This window comes from Trichechus manatus, unplaced genomic scaffold (genome assembly GCF_000243295.1).
Source record: "Trichechus manatus latirostris isolate Lorelei unplaced genomic scaffold, TriManLat1.0 scaffold00033, whole genome shotgun sequence".
In the NCBI taxonomy this organism is placed as follows: Eukaryota; Metazoa; Chordata; class Mammalia; order Sirenia; family Trichechidae; genus Trichechus; species Trichechus manatus.
The window spans coordinates 15352228-15372615 of NW_004443969.1; the positions used below are offsets into that span (position 1 = coordinate 15352228).

General features: G+C 34.3%; 1 protein-coding gene across 1 annotated transcript in view; it reads right to left on the minus strand.

Moving 5' to 3' along the window:
• Positions 1-20388, minus strand: part of LRP1B (LDL receptor related protein 1B) — a 1771065-nt gene that overhangs the window by 221236 nt on the left and 1529441 nt on the right. The window contains exons 57-62 of the mRNA XM_004375116.1: positions 19862-20050; positions 18857-19005; positions 13949-14042; positions 10319-10435; positions 10084-10203; positions 8592-8711 (exon numbers count right to left, since the gene is read on the minus strand). Of these exons, the coding sequence (XP_004375173.1) occupies positions 8592-8711; positions 10084-10203; positions 10319-10435; positions 13949-14042; positions 18857-19005; positions 19862-20050 (789 nt within the window). The remainder of the gene's footprint in view (positions 1-8591; positions 8712-10083; positions 10204-10318; positions 10436-13948; positions 14043-18856; positions 19006-19861; positions 20051-20388) is intronic.

Below are 20388 nucleotides of genomic sequence, written 5' to 3' on the forward strand. Positions count from 1 at the left end.
GAATACTTGCACAACATTTTATAAACTAAAACAAAATGCAAACATTTCTGTTTCAAAGGTAAGCCAAAGGAGATAACTTTTTAAAACTTCTACATTTCCTACTTATTTTTTTCCATAAATAGCTACTTCTTATTCTTCCCACCCACTACTATACATCTGCATTCATTTTGTGTGTGTATGTGTGTGTGTATGTTTTATTTTGTATTTCTAGAGAATTAAATATACTCAAAGAAGGATGAAGGAAGCAGTATGACAAGGATGCCAAGTTTTTCAAACAAAAATATTATAGAATATTAAATTCTTGACTCAATTTCTTTTTTAAAAAAATTCACCAAAACTACCAGCTCTCTTATTAAAACAAGCTATCCTCCATTGTGAACTCAATTATAAACCTCACTGGACAAGAAAGCTATTTCCTCTCATGAATTTTACAACAGATCAATTCAGAGTCTAAAATATTGGACATGCATCCTGAGTCAATGCGTGGGCTTCTTTTTAGCTTTATGCAACAGAATTTAAATTTCACAATTTTCTCTTATTGTTAAGGGGAAAGAAAACATCACCAAATAATTGCACGTTTTTTTGGTATAGAGGCAATCAATGTGTGGAACTTACTGAAGGCAAGTTATAAAAAGACCAAATGTGTTCCACTGAGTCTATATAGATGATTCACAGGTAGGTCATCCATTTCTTCATGTAAAAGCTAGAAGACAATTTCCTGATTCCATTCATACAGTCAGGCTCTCCTTCAAAGGCTCTATTGGAACCAAAATATTTTAATGCAAAAGACATACATACACACAGATTCACACATACAAAGCAATGTCATTCACAGGAAAAAGGAGAAAGGATTAATTTTTTTCGAAGTAAACAAATAAATGGATGTGAACAAAACATATGGAACACAGAAATTTTTACCACATACTATTGCAATATAATAGTAGTATAAAAAAATAAATGTTACTGAATTAACAGAACTCCTCTAGCCATAGAAAATAAGTTCACCTCACTATCAACTTTTTAAAAAATACAATTATTTTCCTTACTACTTCAAAAGCTCAGAAATGTACCAGAAGTTACTATTAATAAAAAAGTATACAAAAATGGAATATGTATACATTTTAAGTAGCAATTTAGACTCATATAATTATTTAAAAAAAAAAAAAACTTTAACATCAGACTGAGCCTTGATCACAGTCTCCAGTGATACACGCTAGACAATATTTCCAAAGAATATTCTGGGAGATAATAATTCCATAGCATGTTATTGAGTGCTAGCCCTGGTGGTGCTGTGGTTAAGAGCTTGGCTGCTATCCATAGGATCAGGAATTCAAATTCACCAGCCACTCCTTGGAAACCCTATGTGGCAGTTCTACTCTGTCCTATAGGGTCACTATGAGTCAGAATTGACTCGACGGAAATGGGTTATTTAACAAATCACCTGGAATCAAATAAGTATAAGATCAAAAAGTTTTGAAAACAGGTAAACAATGTGGTTTTCATGTCTCTCCCTCATAAATTATATTGCTTCACAGCTGATGTGCCAGTGAAATGAACTAATAGGCAAGTGTCACCTCAACAGTAAGATATGATGTAAATATTTCTTTCAATCAGGTAGTGAAAGTAGAAAGCCCACTGTCAAGTATTGAATTGTGTCCCCCAAAAAGATGTGCCAACTTGGTTAGGCCATGATTCCCAGTATTGTGTGGTTGTCCTCCAAAAGGGAAGTGAGCAGAGAGTTGGGGACCTCATACCACCAAGAAATCAGCACCAGGAGCAAAGTGCGCCCTTTGGACCTGGGGCCCTGTGCCTGAGAAGCTCCTAGACCAGGGGAAGATTAATGACAAGGACCTTCCTCCAGAACTGAGAGAGAGAGAAAGCGTTCCCCTGGAGGGGATGTCCTGAATTTGGACTTACCACCTACAGGACTGTGAGAGAATAAATTTCTGTTTGTTAAAGCCATCCACTTGTGTTATTTTCTGTTACAGCAACACAAGATAACTAACATACCCACTTCTGGATCATGAGAGATTGTGAGAAGGAAAACCGAAATGGAAGTTGAGTGGAGAATTCAGCTGCTTATGTCCTCAAGACACAGCAGCAGCATTCAGATTGATATAGGATAGCCCAAGAACACTGAAAAGACTAGTGTCACACGGACCTGAATTTATCCTTGGGAGACACCAAGCCTCTAGGAGAAACACCTAGTATTGGGTGCATACCAGTAAAACAGTTGCCATTGAGTGGACTTTACCTCATGGAGATCATGTGTGTGTAAAAGTAGAACTGTTCCATAAGGTTTCCAATGGGCGATTGTTTTTTTTTTGGAAGCAAATTGCCAGGCCTTTCTTCCAAGTCTCTGGTTGGACTCAAACCTCCAACTTTTTGGTTGGCAGTCAACCATATTAACTGTTTGTACCAGCCTGGGACTCAATTGAGTACACAGCTATATTCAAAGAAACTCAGGAGCAATTCCGTGACATTAAGAGTGGGCAGCTGCTACATACATAAGTGTGATGCAGCAGTCCTGGCTGCTCATAAGACCTGCAAGTTTTGCAAGACCATGTCCTCTGTGAGGGTCTTGGCCCAAGAGATTCTATGTATCAGTAGAAACTTAAGATCAGGTTGCAGAGCACCATGAGCGGAGGTATGGAGATTAGGCAAATAGCCAAGTCTATACTTCAGCAGTCAGGGATGATGCCAGCGCTCTACAGTGGTTACCACTACAGGCTGCATATCAGATCACTCAACATACAGACAAGGTTTAATGGAATGTGTGGATAGGAGGCCCCTCATTCTTCCCGTCTGTTAACATGAAGGCTCATAACCCACCCCTCTAAATATCTAAGAAAAGATATTATGATACCATATGTTAGAAAATTTAAAATCTGCCTCCCAGCAGGGTCCCTCAACAACAAAAACAAAAACAGCACACACACACACACACACACACACACACACAGTCACAGTCACAGTAGGGTACAGGCACTTCAGGATGTTCACATCATTTGTTTGCCAATCAAAATATAGTATACACATTTGTGACCAGTATTTATATTCAGGAAGCAATGATTAAAAACAACTAAACTGGTATCTTCACTAAATTCTTATAAGTATGCATTGTTTTTCAAGGTGCGGAATTTAGTGTACCATTCTTTTATGCATATATTACCACAAAACATTCCTCTCCTGGGTTATCTTGAAATCTTGGAACTAACATTTGCTAAATGTTATTCTGAGGGTAAGTTAATACAACTTTTCTGAAGTAACTAAATTCACAAACAACTAAATTCAAGCATGAATGATTTTCCCATAGTTGGAGTCTTCAGTACTTGAGCTTTCTTCTTCCGGCTCATTAGACTGTCCATCCTAAGTACAGTTTAGCCTGATACTGACTGTAGGCTTAATGGAACCCTGCCTCTGGGTATTATCAGACCTGCTTTGGGTGAACTTTCATTCAAGGTGATAAGTAGAGCCCCTAAACAGCCAGGGAAATGAGACTCTGCTGTGTCTATTGCATGGGATGTATGAAATGTTTTGTGTCTGATTTGCTAATGATTTGTGTTTGATTTGCTAAATGATAAATGTGACATGTAGAAAGAACCTTCTGAAAGGATATGGATTAATAAACTGTGGTATACATATTGATACACTGATATACTAGAAAATGTTAAGTTTCAAAATTATATAGATAATAAGATAGCATTTATGTAAACTCTTAACATCCCGTAATTAATAGGTACATATAAATAAATATATAAACCAAAACAACTCTGATTCCGATATATGGTGACCTCATGTGTTTCAGAGTACAACTGCACTCCGCAGGGTTTTGATGGCTGTATTCTTATGGAAGTAGATAGCCAAGTTTTTCTTTTGTGGAAACACTGGGTGGATTCGAACCACCATCCTTTCGTTTAGTGGCTAAGGGCAAACCATTTGTGCCATGATGGGTCCTTAATGGATATACACTTATATAATAAAAGTTAAAAATATATATATAGGGAGAGAGAGACAGAGAGAGAGGTATGTGTAATGCATGTATATATATATATGAATGATATAGAACCACTTCAGGACAATAGGAGGGAGTGAGATGGAAAAGACAGAGGTGGGCTTTTGTTGTTACTGTAGGAATTTAAATAATATCTTAGAGCAAATATCAAGATCAATTAAAAATGGTGCATAGTGCTTACTGTATAAGTTTCTGTACAAGTCTGCATGTTTGCAATATTTTATAATTTATTATGTATATGCTTAACTTAAAAACAAAACAAAAAAACTGCTTCTTATATGCTTATAGCTTGAGTAGACTTTTTAGATTTCCTGGTCAGACATGTAAGGGAAACTTGTGAATGAGCTCAGTTACAAGTAGGAAAAGCCAGGCTATGGGAAGTACAGAGCTACTGTAGCAGTTTCTCCCACAAGCCTATAGCTAGCACATTAATTAAAGATAATTAGCCAAGCAGCAGGTTATAAACCAAGGTTGCTCAAAAGCAGCAAGTGAAGCTGAACCGACTTGGAAGTAAGACTCTCTCTGATGACACATAATTCTAGAGAAAGCGTTCAAATGTGTGAGAAGAAAGCAGAAAGTGAGACCGCACAGAGCAGCAATCTAGCAGAGCGGATGGCAGATTCTAGACAGCTGGGTTTTGAGGGCAGAGCTGACCAGGAAAGCCCTGGGAAAAGATAAATGTTTACAGGTATCAAGAGAACTGAGAGCCAAAACTATAAACTGGGGAAAGAGAACATAATAAGTAGATAAAAATTGTGATACCATCCTGTAAAAGTCAAATTGGAGAAAAATTTTAACTTTGATTACTAAGCAGAAGTAGGAATCTAGTACAGATCTGTCAAATCCCTAAATCCTTACTGAGTTCCTAGAATAGAAAATGGCAGGAAGAAGGTGAAGAAACTTTGAAATTGAGATTCTGAATGAAAATCCTGGAGCTGTTACAATCGTAGTATTCTACTTATTTTGGTCAAGTGCTTAAATCTGGTGTTTGCCTAAGTAGTAATAAATAGTGAAACAGTCTTACAACTGTAGTTAACATCTACAGTCTAATAAAAATGAAAAATATATACATATTATTTTTTTTCTTGACAATTAGTGAGGAGTCAATAAACAAATTCATGCAAAAAAAAAAGTAATTTTATAAGAACTATTAACAACTGACAAAAGGAAGTTGCAACGATTTTGCCATGACTGTAAGGATAACATAGACTTCAATCTTTACTTACACAGAAATAGAGCTGAAATATGTTTTTGAAATATTTAGGAACATAAATCCAAATGTGCTAAATGTAGCTTTTATAGATCCATAAATTTAGCTATCTAAATCTTAAATATAATAATACAGGAAATTATGCAGCTAATTTAATTTTTAAAATGTATATCTAAAGTTTCACCAAAACTAGATTATTGTGTCTGCACTCCTAAAGTGTATTTAATTCACATCTTGTCAAGGTTGTTTCAAGGTCTCTATGAATTTTACATTAACACTGATTGTTGTTAAGTTTGCAAGTACCCATAAAGACATCAAAAATTGCACTCTGTTAAATTTGATAAACATACTATTCCAGTAAATATACGAATTGAACAATTTAAAAAAATTTACACATGATTGCTGCTTCAGTTCCCAAAAGCACATGTGTGTTTTAAGTTACTTTCTTATCTTTTGTTAGGCTTTTCTATTGTCTGTGTCTCCCTACCCAGCCCCCACTTTTCCCCACCTTCTGTCTCTGCCTTCTCCTGCTTCTACACTGCTTTGATTTACACTGTTTAAAGCAAAACAAAACATACTGTTTCAGTTAGGATGTGTCCAAGGTAGAACAAACTGCAGTGCTCAGACTTTAAAACTGACAGAAGCCAAATAGACACAGAAGTATAGATAAATATAAATATTGGTACTGAAAAATAAAAAGGAGGTAGAGCTAACCCAAAGAATATAAGAAAATTTCCTTGAAAATATAGCACTGGGCCAGGCTCCACTGAATTCTATATTCTATGTTTGAAAAAGTTGAATAGCAATTTGAAAAAGTTAAATAGCAGTTCAAAGAAAGTATGGAAGACAACTAAAATGAAAATGGGTTGTAAATCAACAGGGAACAGGCCAATCATTCAACAGACACCAAATGAAAGACTGCCCTGAGGCTATACCCTCAGGCTGTAATCTATATGGGAGCAGATTGCCAGGTCTTTCTTCTGTGGAATGGCTGGGTGAGTCCAAACAGGTATCCTGAGGATGGGTAGCATGTGAAAGTGTGAAACACATCTCCTTCTCTAGACAAGTTCCAATCCTACCCACAAAAAAGCAACATAATTCTTGATTCAAATAATAAAGTCTTGGCATGATAGGGTTAACCTTGAAGAAGTGTTGGTTCTTTTCTTCTCAATAAAAGCATTAAAAGGGGAGTCTCTCAAGAGTAGTGTTGACAGTACTAGCATGAATAGGTGAATTGTCTATATCGATTAAATACCGAAGAAAGGGGAAGGAGATGGCATTAGATCTCTTCATATACACAAGAAATGAGAAATACTAAATATATTAATTAAATTAGCACTTGCCAGCAATGAAGTTTTATAGTAGACTTAAGGCAAATCAAATGTTAACTTTCGCTTTCATTCTCTGCATATATGTATGTATGTATGTATGTATGTAAGAAGCACTGGTGGCACAACAGTTAAGTGCAGCTGCTAATCACAGGAGAAAGACCTGGCAATCTGCTCCCATAAAAATTACAGCCTAGAAAACCCTATGGAGCAGTTATACTCTGTCACATGGGGTCTCTGTCAGTCAAAATTGACTCGATGACTCCTAACAACAAAAAGGGGTATCTGTATGCATATATGTTTATGTAGATATGTTGGTCTGGAACATATGGTAATACTTGTGGCTAGGAGAACCTTAGGCAGTCTTATAGAAAACAAATATTTTTCTCTTTGTATGGAACAAACGAGGATACATGCTATGCCCACAGTGGTTCAGAGCACATGCTTTGGTATCAAACAACCCTGGATTCAAGTTCCAGTTCCACTACTTGCTAGCAGGTAGACTCTAGGCGAATTCTGTAACCTCTTTGTGTCTCATTTTCCTCATTTATAAAATGGAGATTGTGATGGTGAATAATCTGCGTCCATTGGGCTAGGCTACGCTGCCCAGTTGTTTGGCCAAACACTTGCCTAGATGCTGTGATGAGGTAGTTAAAGGTGATTAAATCAGTTGACCTGTAGGGCATATTACCCTTCATAATATGGGCAGGCTCAGTCAATCAGTTTTCAGCCTTAAGAGCAAAAAGGAAGTTAATTATTGGGATAACTGAACAATATAATCTACCAAAACAGTTATATCATACCCAGATGGGGGGAGGCAAAACATAGAAATAACACTACAATCAAGAAATTATTGTCATTATTCCACTTGGCTTTGGAAAACAAAAATGCAAAAGACCATAGAGCAAACTAGCCAGTAACATAAACTAGCCTGCAAAAGTCCTTAATAATTGTTGTGGGCAATTTAGTGATAAATGTGGTTTCAGGCCTTGTGAATTGATTATGAAGACAGATTCCACAAACTGGTAAATGGTATTGGTTGCATGTTCTAAAGACACAGTTGTATGGAAAATAGCACTAGGAAAATCATTTAAAGCCATATTATATTGCTATGGATTATACATGTAGCTTTTAAGTGCTGTTCAGTATAAGTGAAACCTAAAGGTTTTTCATTTCCCTCATACAAGAGATTCAAGAGTAGTGTGGAATCTAGAAAATGGATTCAACATAATTCTGTCTATGAGCCCTGGAAGTCCTATCTTCAGTTTGGTTAAACTTTGTCATTTCTAAACATTTGCTAAATTAAATACTTTTTCTTCCCCAACAATGCCAAGTATGGTATATTTACCTACAAAGCAGGGTCAAGTAATCTTTAACAAATACTGATAAAATGAATTACTCATGGCAACTACTGTTCATTTCTGTGTCACTGTTGACATTGTCAAGACAGAATCGAATGCATTAAAAAGAATGAATATTTTCTCCATTTCTACAATGATAATTAAGGAATAATTATTGCAAATAAAATACTTTAAGTAAAAATATTACTGTTTCAGAAACAAATGCTAACTTATTAAGTGATCACAGTCATCTACTGGAACAGAACAGATGCTTTTATTATGTTTTCCTTTTTTTCACCATGTTTAAGAATGAAGAATGGTAATTATTAAATGAATGGTAACTCATATGGGTTTAACCAGAAAAATAAATGAATTCTAGCATAGGAAAAGTGTTTCCTTGTTTCTATTCACTAAATGCTAATACCACATGCTCACAGTAACATACGAAGATGAGAGTTTTGTTTTGTCCTTCTAGAAATGTGTATTATACTTAGCAATACTTATTCTTTCCCTCACTCCTTCGTGCTTTATATAAAATAACTAACCTAGTTTGCTATGACTCTATGAACAAAGAGGTAAAACTTTCTCATGTAAGACTTTAGTTTCATTGGGATTGTGTTTAAATCCATTCTACCCTGGCCATCTCAGATGATGACACAGATATAACAGATTAAGATTTATAGTCAGAAAACACTCACCACAGTTGGCCTCATCTGATGCATCTGCACAGTCTGGATCTTCGTCACAAACCCACAGCTTGGAAATGCAATGTTTGGTTGTTTTACATTGGAAATAGTCGGGAGAACAGCTGTTTTCAGCTTAAGAGGAAAACATCCTGTTAAATATGTAACTTTGGATAAAACAGACATTTTATTTAAAAACCAATTAGACAAACAAACGTTAAGACAGTCAGCTGAAAATGTGTTATCTTTTAATTATAGGGCTCTGAAAGTGAGGTGTTTTAACTTTGGATTACCTATAATGTATTCCTAATATCGTTTCCAGAGGAAATAGATAAAGAAAAGAAATTGTGCGCTCATTAGATATTTAGGAAAAAAATTAAGATTTGATAGTTCAGGACTTGCAAAATGATGTTTGCTGGATAAATAAAGTTAAGAATGTATACATATGCGTGTTTATAAACTGAAAATGATTAAAATCGAAAGACACTAAGTGGATCAAGAGAGAAAAAGCATAAATTTTATCAAAATCACAAGAAGTTGTGTTGAATTTTTGAGGAAAAATGTGAACATCCACCTCAGATTGTAAGCTGTACCACAAGTCCTAGTCAGTTTAATGGATCAGCTTCCAGAATGGCTAACCATAAAGAACTGGTTCTGACTTTATTCTGAATGCACCATCTTAATCAAATTGCTGGATGACTGCACATTATCTACTGATAAAAGTTTTAGATGAAAAAATAAAACTTCAGCAAGACAGAAATTGTTGACAGCTGTTCTGTTGAAACCCTGAGACTTGGCAGGAGCCCTGTCATCCAGACCCTATGTGTGTGTGTGTGTGTGTGTGTGTGTGTATGTGTGCACTAGTATGTGTGTATATTATGTAAACTGCTTTGCTTCCACTTAATGTAACTTGACTTTTGTGTAGAAAATGGAAATAAGAAGTGAATAGATTAGAAGATATTTTACTATTATTCTTTCAAGTCGGCTGTTAAAAAATATTGTAGCATCATTTATACTTATCAAGTAATTTTGCTATGTCATCTTGCCCAGTTTTGTATTCATCGTAAGTTCAATATGCATTTTATGGGAATAAATGATCTCTAATAGAAGTGGAGTTGAATTAACGTGACTAATCAATAGAAGTCAATTACATGTATCCACTTAACATGGACAAAGTAATCAATTTATGAAAAACAAACCATAATTAGCTGCAAAGTTATTTCACTGCTTCTCTTACAAGAATGTATTTTGTTTCATATTTACTATGATCTCCAGGTGGTTTTAATGTAAAAATCACCCATGTTTTAATTTTCTCTATATTCTTTATGTACAGCTTCTTAAATAATACATCCCAGTTGACAACTATGTATAACCACTTATCCATAAGTGCTGTTGTATTTTGCTACACTGTATGAATCTTTATAGTATGATTATACTCTTTAGACAGATTCCATTCAGGAGTCAGAAGTACAAGACAGAACATTTTCAACATTTTCAGGTGGCTTACGACAGTCCCTTTCATCTTCCTCATCACCACAGTCATTTTGTCCATTACATCTGAGATTTACTGGGATACATTTCTGGTTCTTGGTACACTTGAATTGACCTGACAAGCAGACATGGGTATCTAAAAGATAGAATAAAAAATCTGAACTGAAGCCTGTGTCTGAATTTAAATCAGTGCCAACATCATCAGTTAAGAATTAGATTTATGTTCCCTAGTTAAGAATTTAATCACCTACCACAGTTGAGTTCATCAGAATTGTCCCCACAATCATTCTCTCCATCACAGATGAAAGCAGGCAGAGCACAGAGTCCAGTTCCACACTGAAATCGGCCTGGCTGACATTTAAATTCAGCTGGTGGAGGAAAAAATATACGCATCATGGAATGGCAGACTTAAGTCATGAATTCTTAAACAGAGACTTTCTGACATTCAAAATATTTATTATGTTATATTAAACATACTCTAGAACACAGTGTGAATATCTCACATCTAGCTACCTATTAGATTCAGATGTACAACTAAGCTATGAGTAACAAGGTGGCCTCCAAATTACATTTCATAAACTAACAGTGAGAGGGAAGGAATTGTTAGCAAGATATAAATGTATGCTAATTTTAATGAAGTATATTGAGAGGCTAAATGGCAGAATATAATTTATTATAATTAAAAAAAAATTATTCCAATCTCTGTTTTTTTAAAGTCACATCTTCTAGATCACTTTGCTGCTATTACGTGTGAGAAACTCCATGTGCCATCAATACATATTCCCCAGCACTGTTTAAAACAAATATTTCCTATAATTATTACAAAAAATCATTTATTTTTAATTTTTCATTTATTTAATCCTATTATTATAGATAAGGACAATATCTTGTAAAGTAAACAATAAGTATTTTATATATTATATACATGTTATTTTAATAAATAGCTCCCAGATAATAATACTTTCTATTTTTGCAGCATTCTTTGAGTTTATATAAGGAATAATAATAATAACAACGTAAAATTCATTGAATATTCTGTCTCAGACACTAGGTAAGGCCCTTTCACATATAGTTACTAATTGATTTCCCATCATAACCTCCAAACCTTAGCATCACCATGACTATTTTAAAAATGGGAAAAGGAAATCTCATGTATATTCTATAATCCACCCAAGGATGTACAGCTCTCAAGTGCCAATTCTGGAATTCAAATCCAGCTATGACTCTGAAGTCCTCCCACAAATATATTACTTGAAATAAAACATTTATCTTTTGACTGATGATCCCAATGTATGCTGGTCATCACTGACTTTGAAATTAATAATATGCTGATTATTAGTTCAAATCAGCGACTCGAACACTAATAACACCTTAATTTTCTCATGCTCTAAACATTGCATTTCCTCTATTTGCTGTTTCTTCACATATAATTTCCTTTAATGGTTTATTGTTACCAGAACAATTCTCCCATAAAAAAGGCTCCAACCACTACAGGAAGTTTCATTATCTGGGAAATAACTGGAAAACCCATCTGACATTCAAACACACCCTAGAATGAATCATGGAGTATTAAATAGTCAAAGGTAATGAAGATATAAACTTAAGATGCCAAAGCATTCCTGATGAGTCACCCTTAACTACATTTATGTAAATACATTATGTGAATATGCAAGTATGTGGCCCTGAGATCAGGGTTTTCTGCCTTCTCAGCTGAAGTTATAGGTATAGTCAGTGGCTCTTAGAACCTGATGATTTTTGATGACGCAGCTACTCAAAAACGAATTCTAAACACTCCACTGACTAGTGTATACTATTTTCTACCTCATCATGACTCAAAATAAAGTGTCACGCTTACAGATGTCCAATGCTGTTAACCCACCCACTCCAAGTAAAGATCATTTGCTTAAAAGAACAGAGATCATGCCACCGACAAAAACATGTAGACATCAATAATTAACCAGGATTAGAATTATACAGAAGCCTTAGATACTAGATGCCTCTTTTTTTTCGCATCAAAAGACACTAAAGTCATATTTAATTACTGCATATTTTGAAAATAGATAAACATTAAAAAGGTCAGTATATTAAATTTATAGTTAATTTTTTACATCAGTATGGTTCAGGAAAGAAAGCTTAGTCAAGATTAAAATTATATATTGTTTTAAGGAGCTGCAAATATTTTGGAAGGTTTTAAGGAGCTGCAGATATTTTAGTGTTGGGCACCATTGACTTACTTTGTCTGCAAATCATTATGGTGGTATTTCCTTAGACAATACGTTAATCTGGATAGAAAATATCATCTTTTTAATATGAGGGCTAAACTAACATTTTCATTTTTGTTTACTTCTATAAATTATAAAAATAAGTTAAAATAAGTTGTGTTTACTGTATTTACTAGAAACCCTGGTGGCACAGTGGTTAAGAGTTTGGCTGCTAAGCAAAAGGTCGGCAGTTTGAATCCACCAGATGCTCCTTGGAAACTGTGTGGGGCAGTTCTACTGTGTCCTATAGGGTCGCTATGAGTCAGAATCTACTCGACAGCAATGGGTTTGGTTTTTTGGTTACTGTATTTACTACATGGTGGGGAAGTTTATTACGGGGGAATTACAATCTTCTTTTAATAAGTAAATCTTGGTAAGATCACCTAACTAATATCTAGTTCCTTTAAAATTCCTTTTAATTTGACCATTAAAAAAAAAAATTCAAGTATAAAAGTACACCTAGCCCACACAGATACCAATCTTTATATATTGTCTATCATACTGAAAACAAAAACTATATCTAAATCTTTTTTAAAAAATCAAGGAGTAATAGATCATTCAGAAAAATGAAGAGAATATTAGAAAAGCTAGGACTTTTATTACTTTCATTCTCTTCACTAAATCTATTATATACTGCTTTCAAACATACAAATAAACTAAGTAATGTTTGATACACTTGGTAGTGACCAGAGAGACTGGAACACAGTTCATCTAAGTAACTACCTAGAGACCCTAAGTTTGAAATAGTTTTGTAATTAGGTGGTAGAAAGTTAGTAGAAAGTAGCTAGCTTCTACTAAGACAGGACGTTGTGTTTCTTTAGTACAAGCCTAAAGATCTTTCTTGAATTCAATTGTCAAGGTCAAATCAAGACAACTGTCCACTGAGATGTTGAGCAAATTATCATGATTGACTACAAGCATCTCCAACCTGACAGGACAGTATTGGAGTGACCCATGGAGTGACCCATAGGAGGCTATCAAGGAAAAGTCTGCTGATAGTCCATTACCACCAAAATTACCAAGGATAGCTAAAAGAAGCAGCCATGTCAGTCACAGTCAGATATCTAGACACAGTTGGTAGTCACTTTAGAGTAGCTGCTAGAGCATACTAAATTACGTATCAGCAGAGTAATGCTTTGAATAGCAAAAACTGACTTCTGAAGAACTCTCAAGATTTTAATACTGACAGAAATGTTGAAATATCGTATACCCTTAAAGGTAAGACTCCAGTCATTGAGTGGCATTCTGAACACTTGCCCACTTTTACTTCCAACTTCACAATATACAAAGTTAAAATCATACTTATTATTACTTTACTGATCACTACATGAAGCAATGCAGTTATTCTAAGGATAAGAAAATTTGAGAAAGGAAAAATAATAATAATAATTGCTGCTGGTGTCATTCTGAATACAGTAGTTATCGGAAGCCCACATAGGACTTTGCAACCATTTTTGTCATATTTTCTTAAAAAATGGCATATACAACTTTTTCTATTCAATTTGGGAAATTTATCGGAGGATTTTTTTTTTTTTTTTTTTGAACTAGCTTACTTTTTACAGGCATCTTGGATATAAAGAGCTCTAAATTCTAAATTCCAACATTTGCCAAAGTACTCACGGCAGTCATCAGGTTCGTCAGATCCATCGCCACAGTCATCCACAGTGTCACATTTCCACCAGAATGGAATACATTTATCAGTTTTGCAACGAAACTTGAAGAAAAGAAAAAAAAATGTTGAAGAACCCAACTCATATATAATGCATACTTAAAAGCTGATGAGGGGAGAGCAGCTTAGCCCACTCTCTTGCTGAAAATGTGAGCTATGGTGGTCTTGGAGCGTTCCACGATAGGCAATGAATGCACAAGGAGCAAAATGATGTGCCAGGGAAACACTTGTTTAGGAAAACCTCTTATGATTTCCTGTGCATACACAGACAAGCTCATTCATTTACATATTGCCTATGACTGCTTTCAAGCTACAACAATTTAGTTTCAACAGAGACCCTTTAACTGGCAAAGTCTACAATATTTACTATCTGGCCCTTTATGGAATAATTTTGCCGACCCCTGAATAGGAGTTAAAAATCATCAAGAATTTTAAGAAGAGGAATCAAATTGAATTAATTTAATTAATTTAATCGAAATGCATTATCTTAGGAATCTTGGACAATTTGCTTAACATCTTTCGGCCTCTGTTCCTTAACCATCAAATGAGAAGTTAAAGATAATTTGGAAGATTCTTTTCAGCTTGGTCATCTGGGATTCCATGAAATTTTCCAAACACTGAAAATGCTGCTTTTAGTGAATATCTTCCTCATAGAAATTTTAAAAATATTTCCTTAAGGCAGTTGACCTCTAAGCAGTTATTTTCAGTTTTTGGAATTAAAAAAAAATGTACATGATGTTTTACTATAAACAAAAAGAAAGTATGATAATTTAAAAAAACAGGTAAAAATAATCTCTGCTGCTGAAAATTTTATTTCTTTTTAAATAGAAGCACAGAAGAAGACTGTTGTAATAAAACTTTTATTTAAGATTATTTTTAAAACTATTCACTAAAATATTTATTGATGTATTTGTATTATTCTTTTCATTTAAAAAAGCTAAGAAAATAGCCATAACAAATATGATAAATCTATTTTTATAGAAATAAAAGGGTTTTTTTTGTTTGTTTTATTCCCCCCATTTAAAATAAACCATCAAGTGGAAGATTATCAACAGAGAAATTCAGTGATATGTTATGTGGTGATATTTACTTAGAGGCTATTTAGCACATATGCGACTTGTTACTAGAGAAAAATTTCAGAATGTTACTATTGCATATTACTTTTATAAAGATCTAATCTGAATCCAAATTCACCCAAAGACAGAGCACAGAAGTACTGTTTCTGTTAACTTCTCTGTTGGCCAACCTTACACAGAGCCCAAGAAAATACAGTCAATTTATTTCTTGGACCATAAACTAATTTCTTTCTTAGCAACAATCCGTTTTAAGCTTACCTCAAAGGACAGAAGAAATTAAAGAAAAGCATATTTTCTATACAGAAAGCATATGCATATGAAAACTTGCTTTTAAAAGATTTACTCTAAATTTTTACAACCAACAGATAAAGTTTAGCCAATTTCTTCAGGTACCATCAATTTTTCTTCTTCACTTTAACAGAACTTCAGGGAAAAACATATATCACAAAGTTCATCTAGAATTGAAAACATTAGTTTTCTTATTTTCTGAACTTAGTATTTCCTTTTTGAAGTGTTTGTTACAATTTCCATGTGAGTGACTGACAGCACATAAGCATTTATCTTAGCATGTTGCATGCGAGAAAGATTTGTAACATAGAAACATACAGCCTATGTTCAATTTTCTCTAATGAAAATGGATTAGTAAGCTAAGAGTTTGTTCAATTAAAATGTTGTAACTTTCTTCAAGTAAAAGAATTTGATGTCAACTTTTGTTGTTGTATCTGTCTGGACTTCATGGAGCTGATTTAAACATAGATTAACATTAATCTTCATATGAGAGTGAATATTGTCTTCCAGTGGCTATATGGGGAGAAAACAGAGCACTATGAATCCAAAGGGAGATGTGGCTGTTCAACTGCTTTTCCCATATTTGCTTAGCCTCTGGTCATGTCTGTTGTGGTTTTTCATATATTCCTAATCCACTGCCGTCTAGTCGATTCTGACTCATAGCAACCCCATTGGGTGTCCAAGGCTGTAAATCTTTATGGAAGCAGACTGCCCCATCTTTCTTCCATTGGAGGCTGGTGGGTTCAAATTGACGACCTTTCGATTAGCCACCGAGCACTTTAACCTTTATATATAGTGACCCTCTGGGAAGATGAGGCTAACTCTGAAAGCGATTGCCCTGAACACTAAACATTTCCAGTGATTACAGTATATCAAAGCACATTACTAAGAGGATTTCAGGTCTCCCAAGTATCTTCAAAGTCTTCCCAATTACAATTTGAAAAATATCTAAAATATATTTTTTTCAATTCACTAAACAGATCTGACTTAAATAAATGCCAACTATTGGAATTACATATGGCATAATGATTTTGCTCTCCATTTCATTTTAACAACAACATAAAAGGATTTTGAGTTCAGAGAAGAGCAAGGTAAATATATATCATATTCCTTTTTTTGCTAATCAATATTTTATTCATTACTCTCAAAAAGAAGATGTCTTTTACTCTGTATCTGGGATTCATTGTTTTATACTTAAATTCAGTAACTTAAAAAAAGATTAATGCTAAATATAACTATAAAATACTCCTCATGGCAAATGTTCTGCAAGACTAATGGCTTCATAAAATAAATCGCAGACTACAATTATCACCCACCAAAGGAAACTATAAACTAGTAAATAAATGTCTCCTAATATGAATACAAGGATAAGATACGCATCCCACAAATAGTGAAGCTTAGTTGAAACAGAAAAAAATCTTAATTTAGAAAAGAAGTAAAGGCATTTTTAAAATTACATTGTATTTTCTAGTTAAAATTATTTACATTTAATATCTAAAATTATTGGTGCTTTCAGAATTTAATTTTATCTCGATTTTGACCAGATTCTCATATGAATACTTACAATACTAATAGAATTCTTACTGGTGTGATTTGCCTATTTTATTTCTCTAAATTCAATAGTAGTTTGGGCATATGTCATTGCTTACAATCATTAGATGATAACAAATTAAATCCCTTAGATAAACTGATAATGTAGCAGTTTTATTGAAATGCTTAATACTATGATTCTGGGATACATAGAGTATTTGTTTCATTTTAATGCCTACCTCACTGAAAACTGTGTGTGTATAAACTGACCTTTTTCCAAGGAGCGTACAGTAGATAATTTTTCTCCCACCGGATCAGAAAAGAATCAAAGATAAAATAGTTACATAAACCAAATGACTTGTAGTAATAAACGCTAATGGATTGTGTTAGCTGTCTTCATTGATGATTTTCCATTAAGATGAAACAAATCAAGTGATAACACTTTTTTTCCAGAAAATGCGGCTGAAAACAAAGATATCTGAGCCACATTCATGTTTGTTCTGTTCTGCTTTTATTGAATTTATAAGAATCTTCATGGAAAAACAATCGGGAGTTGCATTAGGTTCTTAGGAGTGCCGTAACAAACTACCACACGTTTGTTTTAAGCCACAACAGAAATTTACTGTCTCACAGTTCTGAAGGCCCTAAATTAAAAAACAAGGTGTTGGCAGGGACATGTTCTCTCTGAAGACGCTAGGGTAGAATCTGTTTCATGCCTTTCTTTTAGATTCTGGTGTTACCAGCAGTCCTTGGAGTTCCTTCGGTTGTACATCACTCCATTCTCTGCCTCTGATGTTACATAGTGTTTTCCCTGTGTGTGATTCTGTCCCCGAGTCTCTTCTCCTCTACTTATAAGAATGCCAGTCAGATTGGATTTAGGGCCCACCCTACTCCAGGAAGAACTTATGTTAACTTGATTACTTCTACAAAGACTCAATTTCCAAATAAGGTTGTATTCTGAGGTTCCAGGAAGGACATGGATTTTGAGGAACACTGTTCAACCCAATACATGGGTATCTGCAAAATTATAAATATTTTAGTCTGGTCGTCATTGATACCAAATTGGAAAATCATTTAATTACATGCACAACAATTTCTAGGTTGAGTTACGTTTTCATTTAATTGACTGATCAGAGTCTGGGGCACTAAGTAAATACAGGTATAGTTTTTCTTGTATAATAATTTGAAGAGTTTTATTGCTTCATGTTTGAGATGTTCATCCATAGGTCAAAGCGTCCTGTAATGACACTCTTCTGATTGGCCATTGAGGCTCACCACACTCTAGTGCCTTACGCAGGCTTCATCTCTACTAACCCAGCTAATTCTTCCATGTTTGGCCTCAAAAGACTGACTTGAGGGCCACTCAAGAGCAGATCACACAGAGCAGAATATCTAGGAATGCTTATTTAAACTACACATGCCTTTGCCTTATCCTATGCCTCAGTCACTTTGACTTCTTGAATTATGCAAAATATCCTCTAATGATTCTGCTACACCCACTCATGATTTGAACCATCATTCTGTGTGAATCTGTGTAAGAATATTTTTTGTTTGTTTTTTTTCTTTTTGGCCTGTATTTGTACTTCCTAATTTCTAAGGTCCCATTCTAGTGATACATATTAAACTGCTTTTCCCTTGCTATGATGTATGGAATGTTTATCCAATATTACACTAAAAATATATATATATTTTTTTATTAATGGCTTAAGCAAACAAAAAATAAATAAATAAATAAGGCAAGGCCTTTTTAACAACTTGCTTAGGAAAAAAAAAATGCTGTCAAGTTGATTCTGACTCATAGTGACTTTACAGAACAGAGTAGAACTGCCCCAAAGAGTTTTTAAGGGTGGCTGGTGGATTCGAACTGTCAACCTTTTGGTTAGCAGCTGAGCTCTTAACCACTGCACCACCAGGGCTCCAATTTGCTCATTCATCCCATAAAGTGATTTCCAGAACTCCACTCACCTGACTAGCGGTACAGTTGGATAAGCAAGTCCTGTTATCAGCTGCAAGATAAAAGTTGGTAGGGCATGCACAGGTATGGGTCTTTCCAGGGGCTAAAAGGCACAAATGACTGCAACCTCCATTATTGATCATGCAGAGGTGTTTGGAGACTACAGGTAAGAAAGAAACAACAACAAAATAAGATAATTAAGACCAATAATATAACGTGGATTAAAGCTAGGACAGTTAAGCTTCATAACTTGTATTTGAATATGAATTTGTAATCAAGAAATTATCAAGATTGTAAATATAATTTAATATTGTTACAAACGCTACTATTTGTCTAATGACATTTATTTTACCGTTAAATACTTTTAAGGATGCATTTACATGAAAACAAACATTTTTAGCAGAAAAAAAAATTGCCCTTCAGAAAAATAAACAGACTAGAAAGATTTTGGATGAGGACAAAATATGTTCAGAAATATAAATGTAAAATAAAACAATGGAACAATGGTCTAAAACTAATGGTACAGCGACTTTGCTTTGTAGGCAAGATATATGTTTAAAGTAAAATGATAAAACCTTTATTATACAAGGCCTGATATCCTTCCTACTAGATACATATATAAGCCAACAATATATTTCTCATTTTTTGAGTCCTAGAGCTAGTGAAATAAATTCCTTCCACCAAGTATCCCAGAAACATAGATTCCTATCTTCATTTTTTAAGCAAATTATTTCATGAATGCATTCTTCACTTCTCTAACTGGACATTTTATTGTGGTTTCAGCTTAATATGACTGCAACAAATCATTAATTCTTTGTACAAATATTGAGCTTCTCATTCTGTTCCTTAATAACAGTACTTGATATCAACAGAACTCATTCTGTACAATGATTTTAAATAATAAAACCTGGTAATCTTTCTCAAAAATAAAATTATACTTAAGCTTGGAGAAAAAAAAATGGAATGTTACTGAAAGATGTTTATGCATTTATGGAAATCATGTAAAGAATAATTACCATCCGGTTGTCTATAAGAATGATACACCTGGATATCTGTGATGGCATGCCATGAGTTAATCAGTGAGAGTCTGTCTGCTCCCGAGGTTTTATGAGCACGGCTGAGTGACTTGGTTTTCCCATCAGTCCAGTAGATGTAGTCTTCAAACAATGTTAGTGCAATCACCCCCGGAATATCTTGATTAGGGACTGTAATAGGAGATGGTAAGATTAATGTTCAGTCTTGGAAGACTGCCAGTTAAAATATTCAATACTGCATGGGCTGACAGATACAACCACTACAGAACTTCATGTGAATAATTGCTGTCACAACATGTCAGGCCAGCAAGGTTCTTTAATACCGGTTAAGAGAATGAAAGACTGGACACAGGAATTCACTTTGCTCAGATTTAGCTTGGTTCAATCAACCATTAGAAGGAAAAAGAACAATATCCCACTCACAAGGAATGGCTGCTGCACCAGAAATAAATAACATCCAACATTTTAAAATTAACTATGTAATATATATGTGTGTGTGTGTGTGTGTG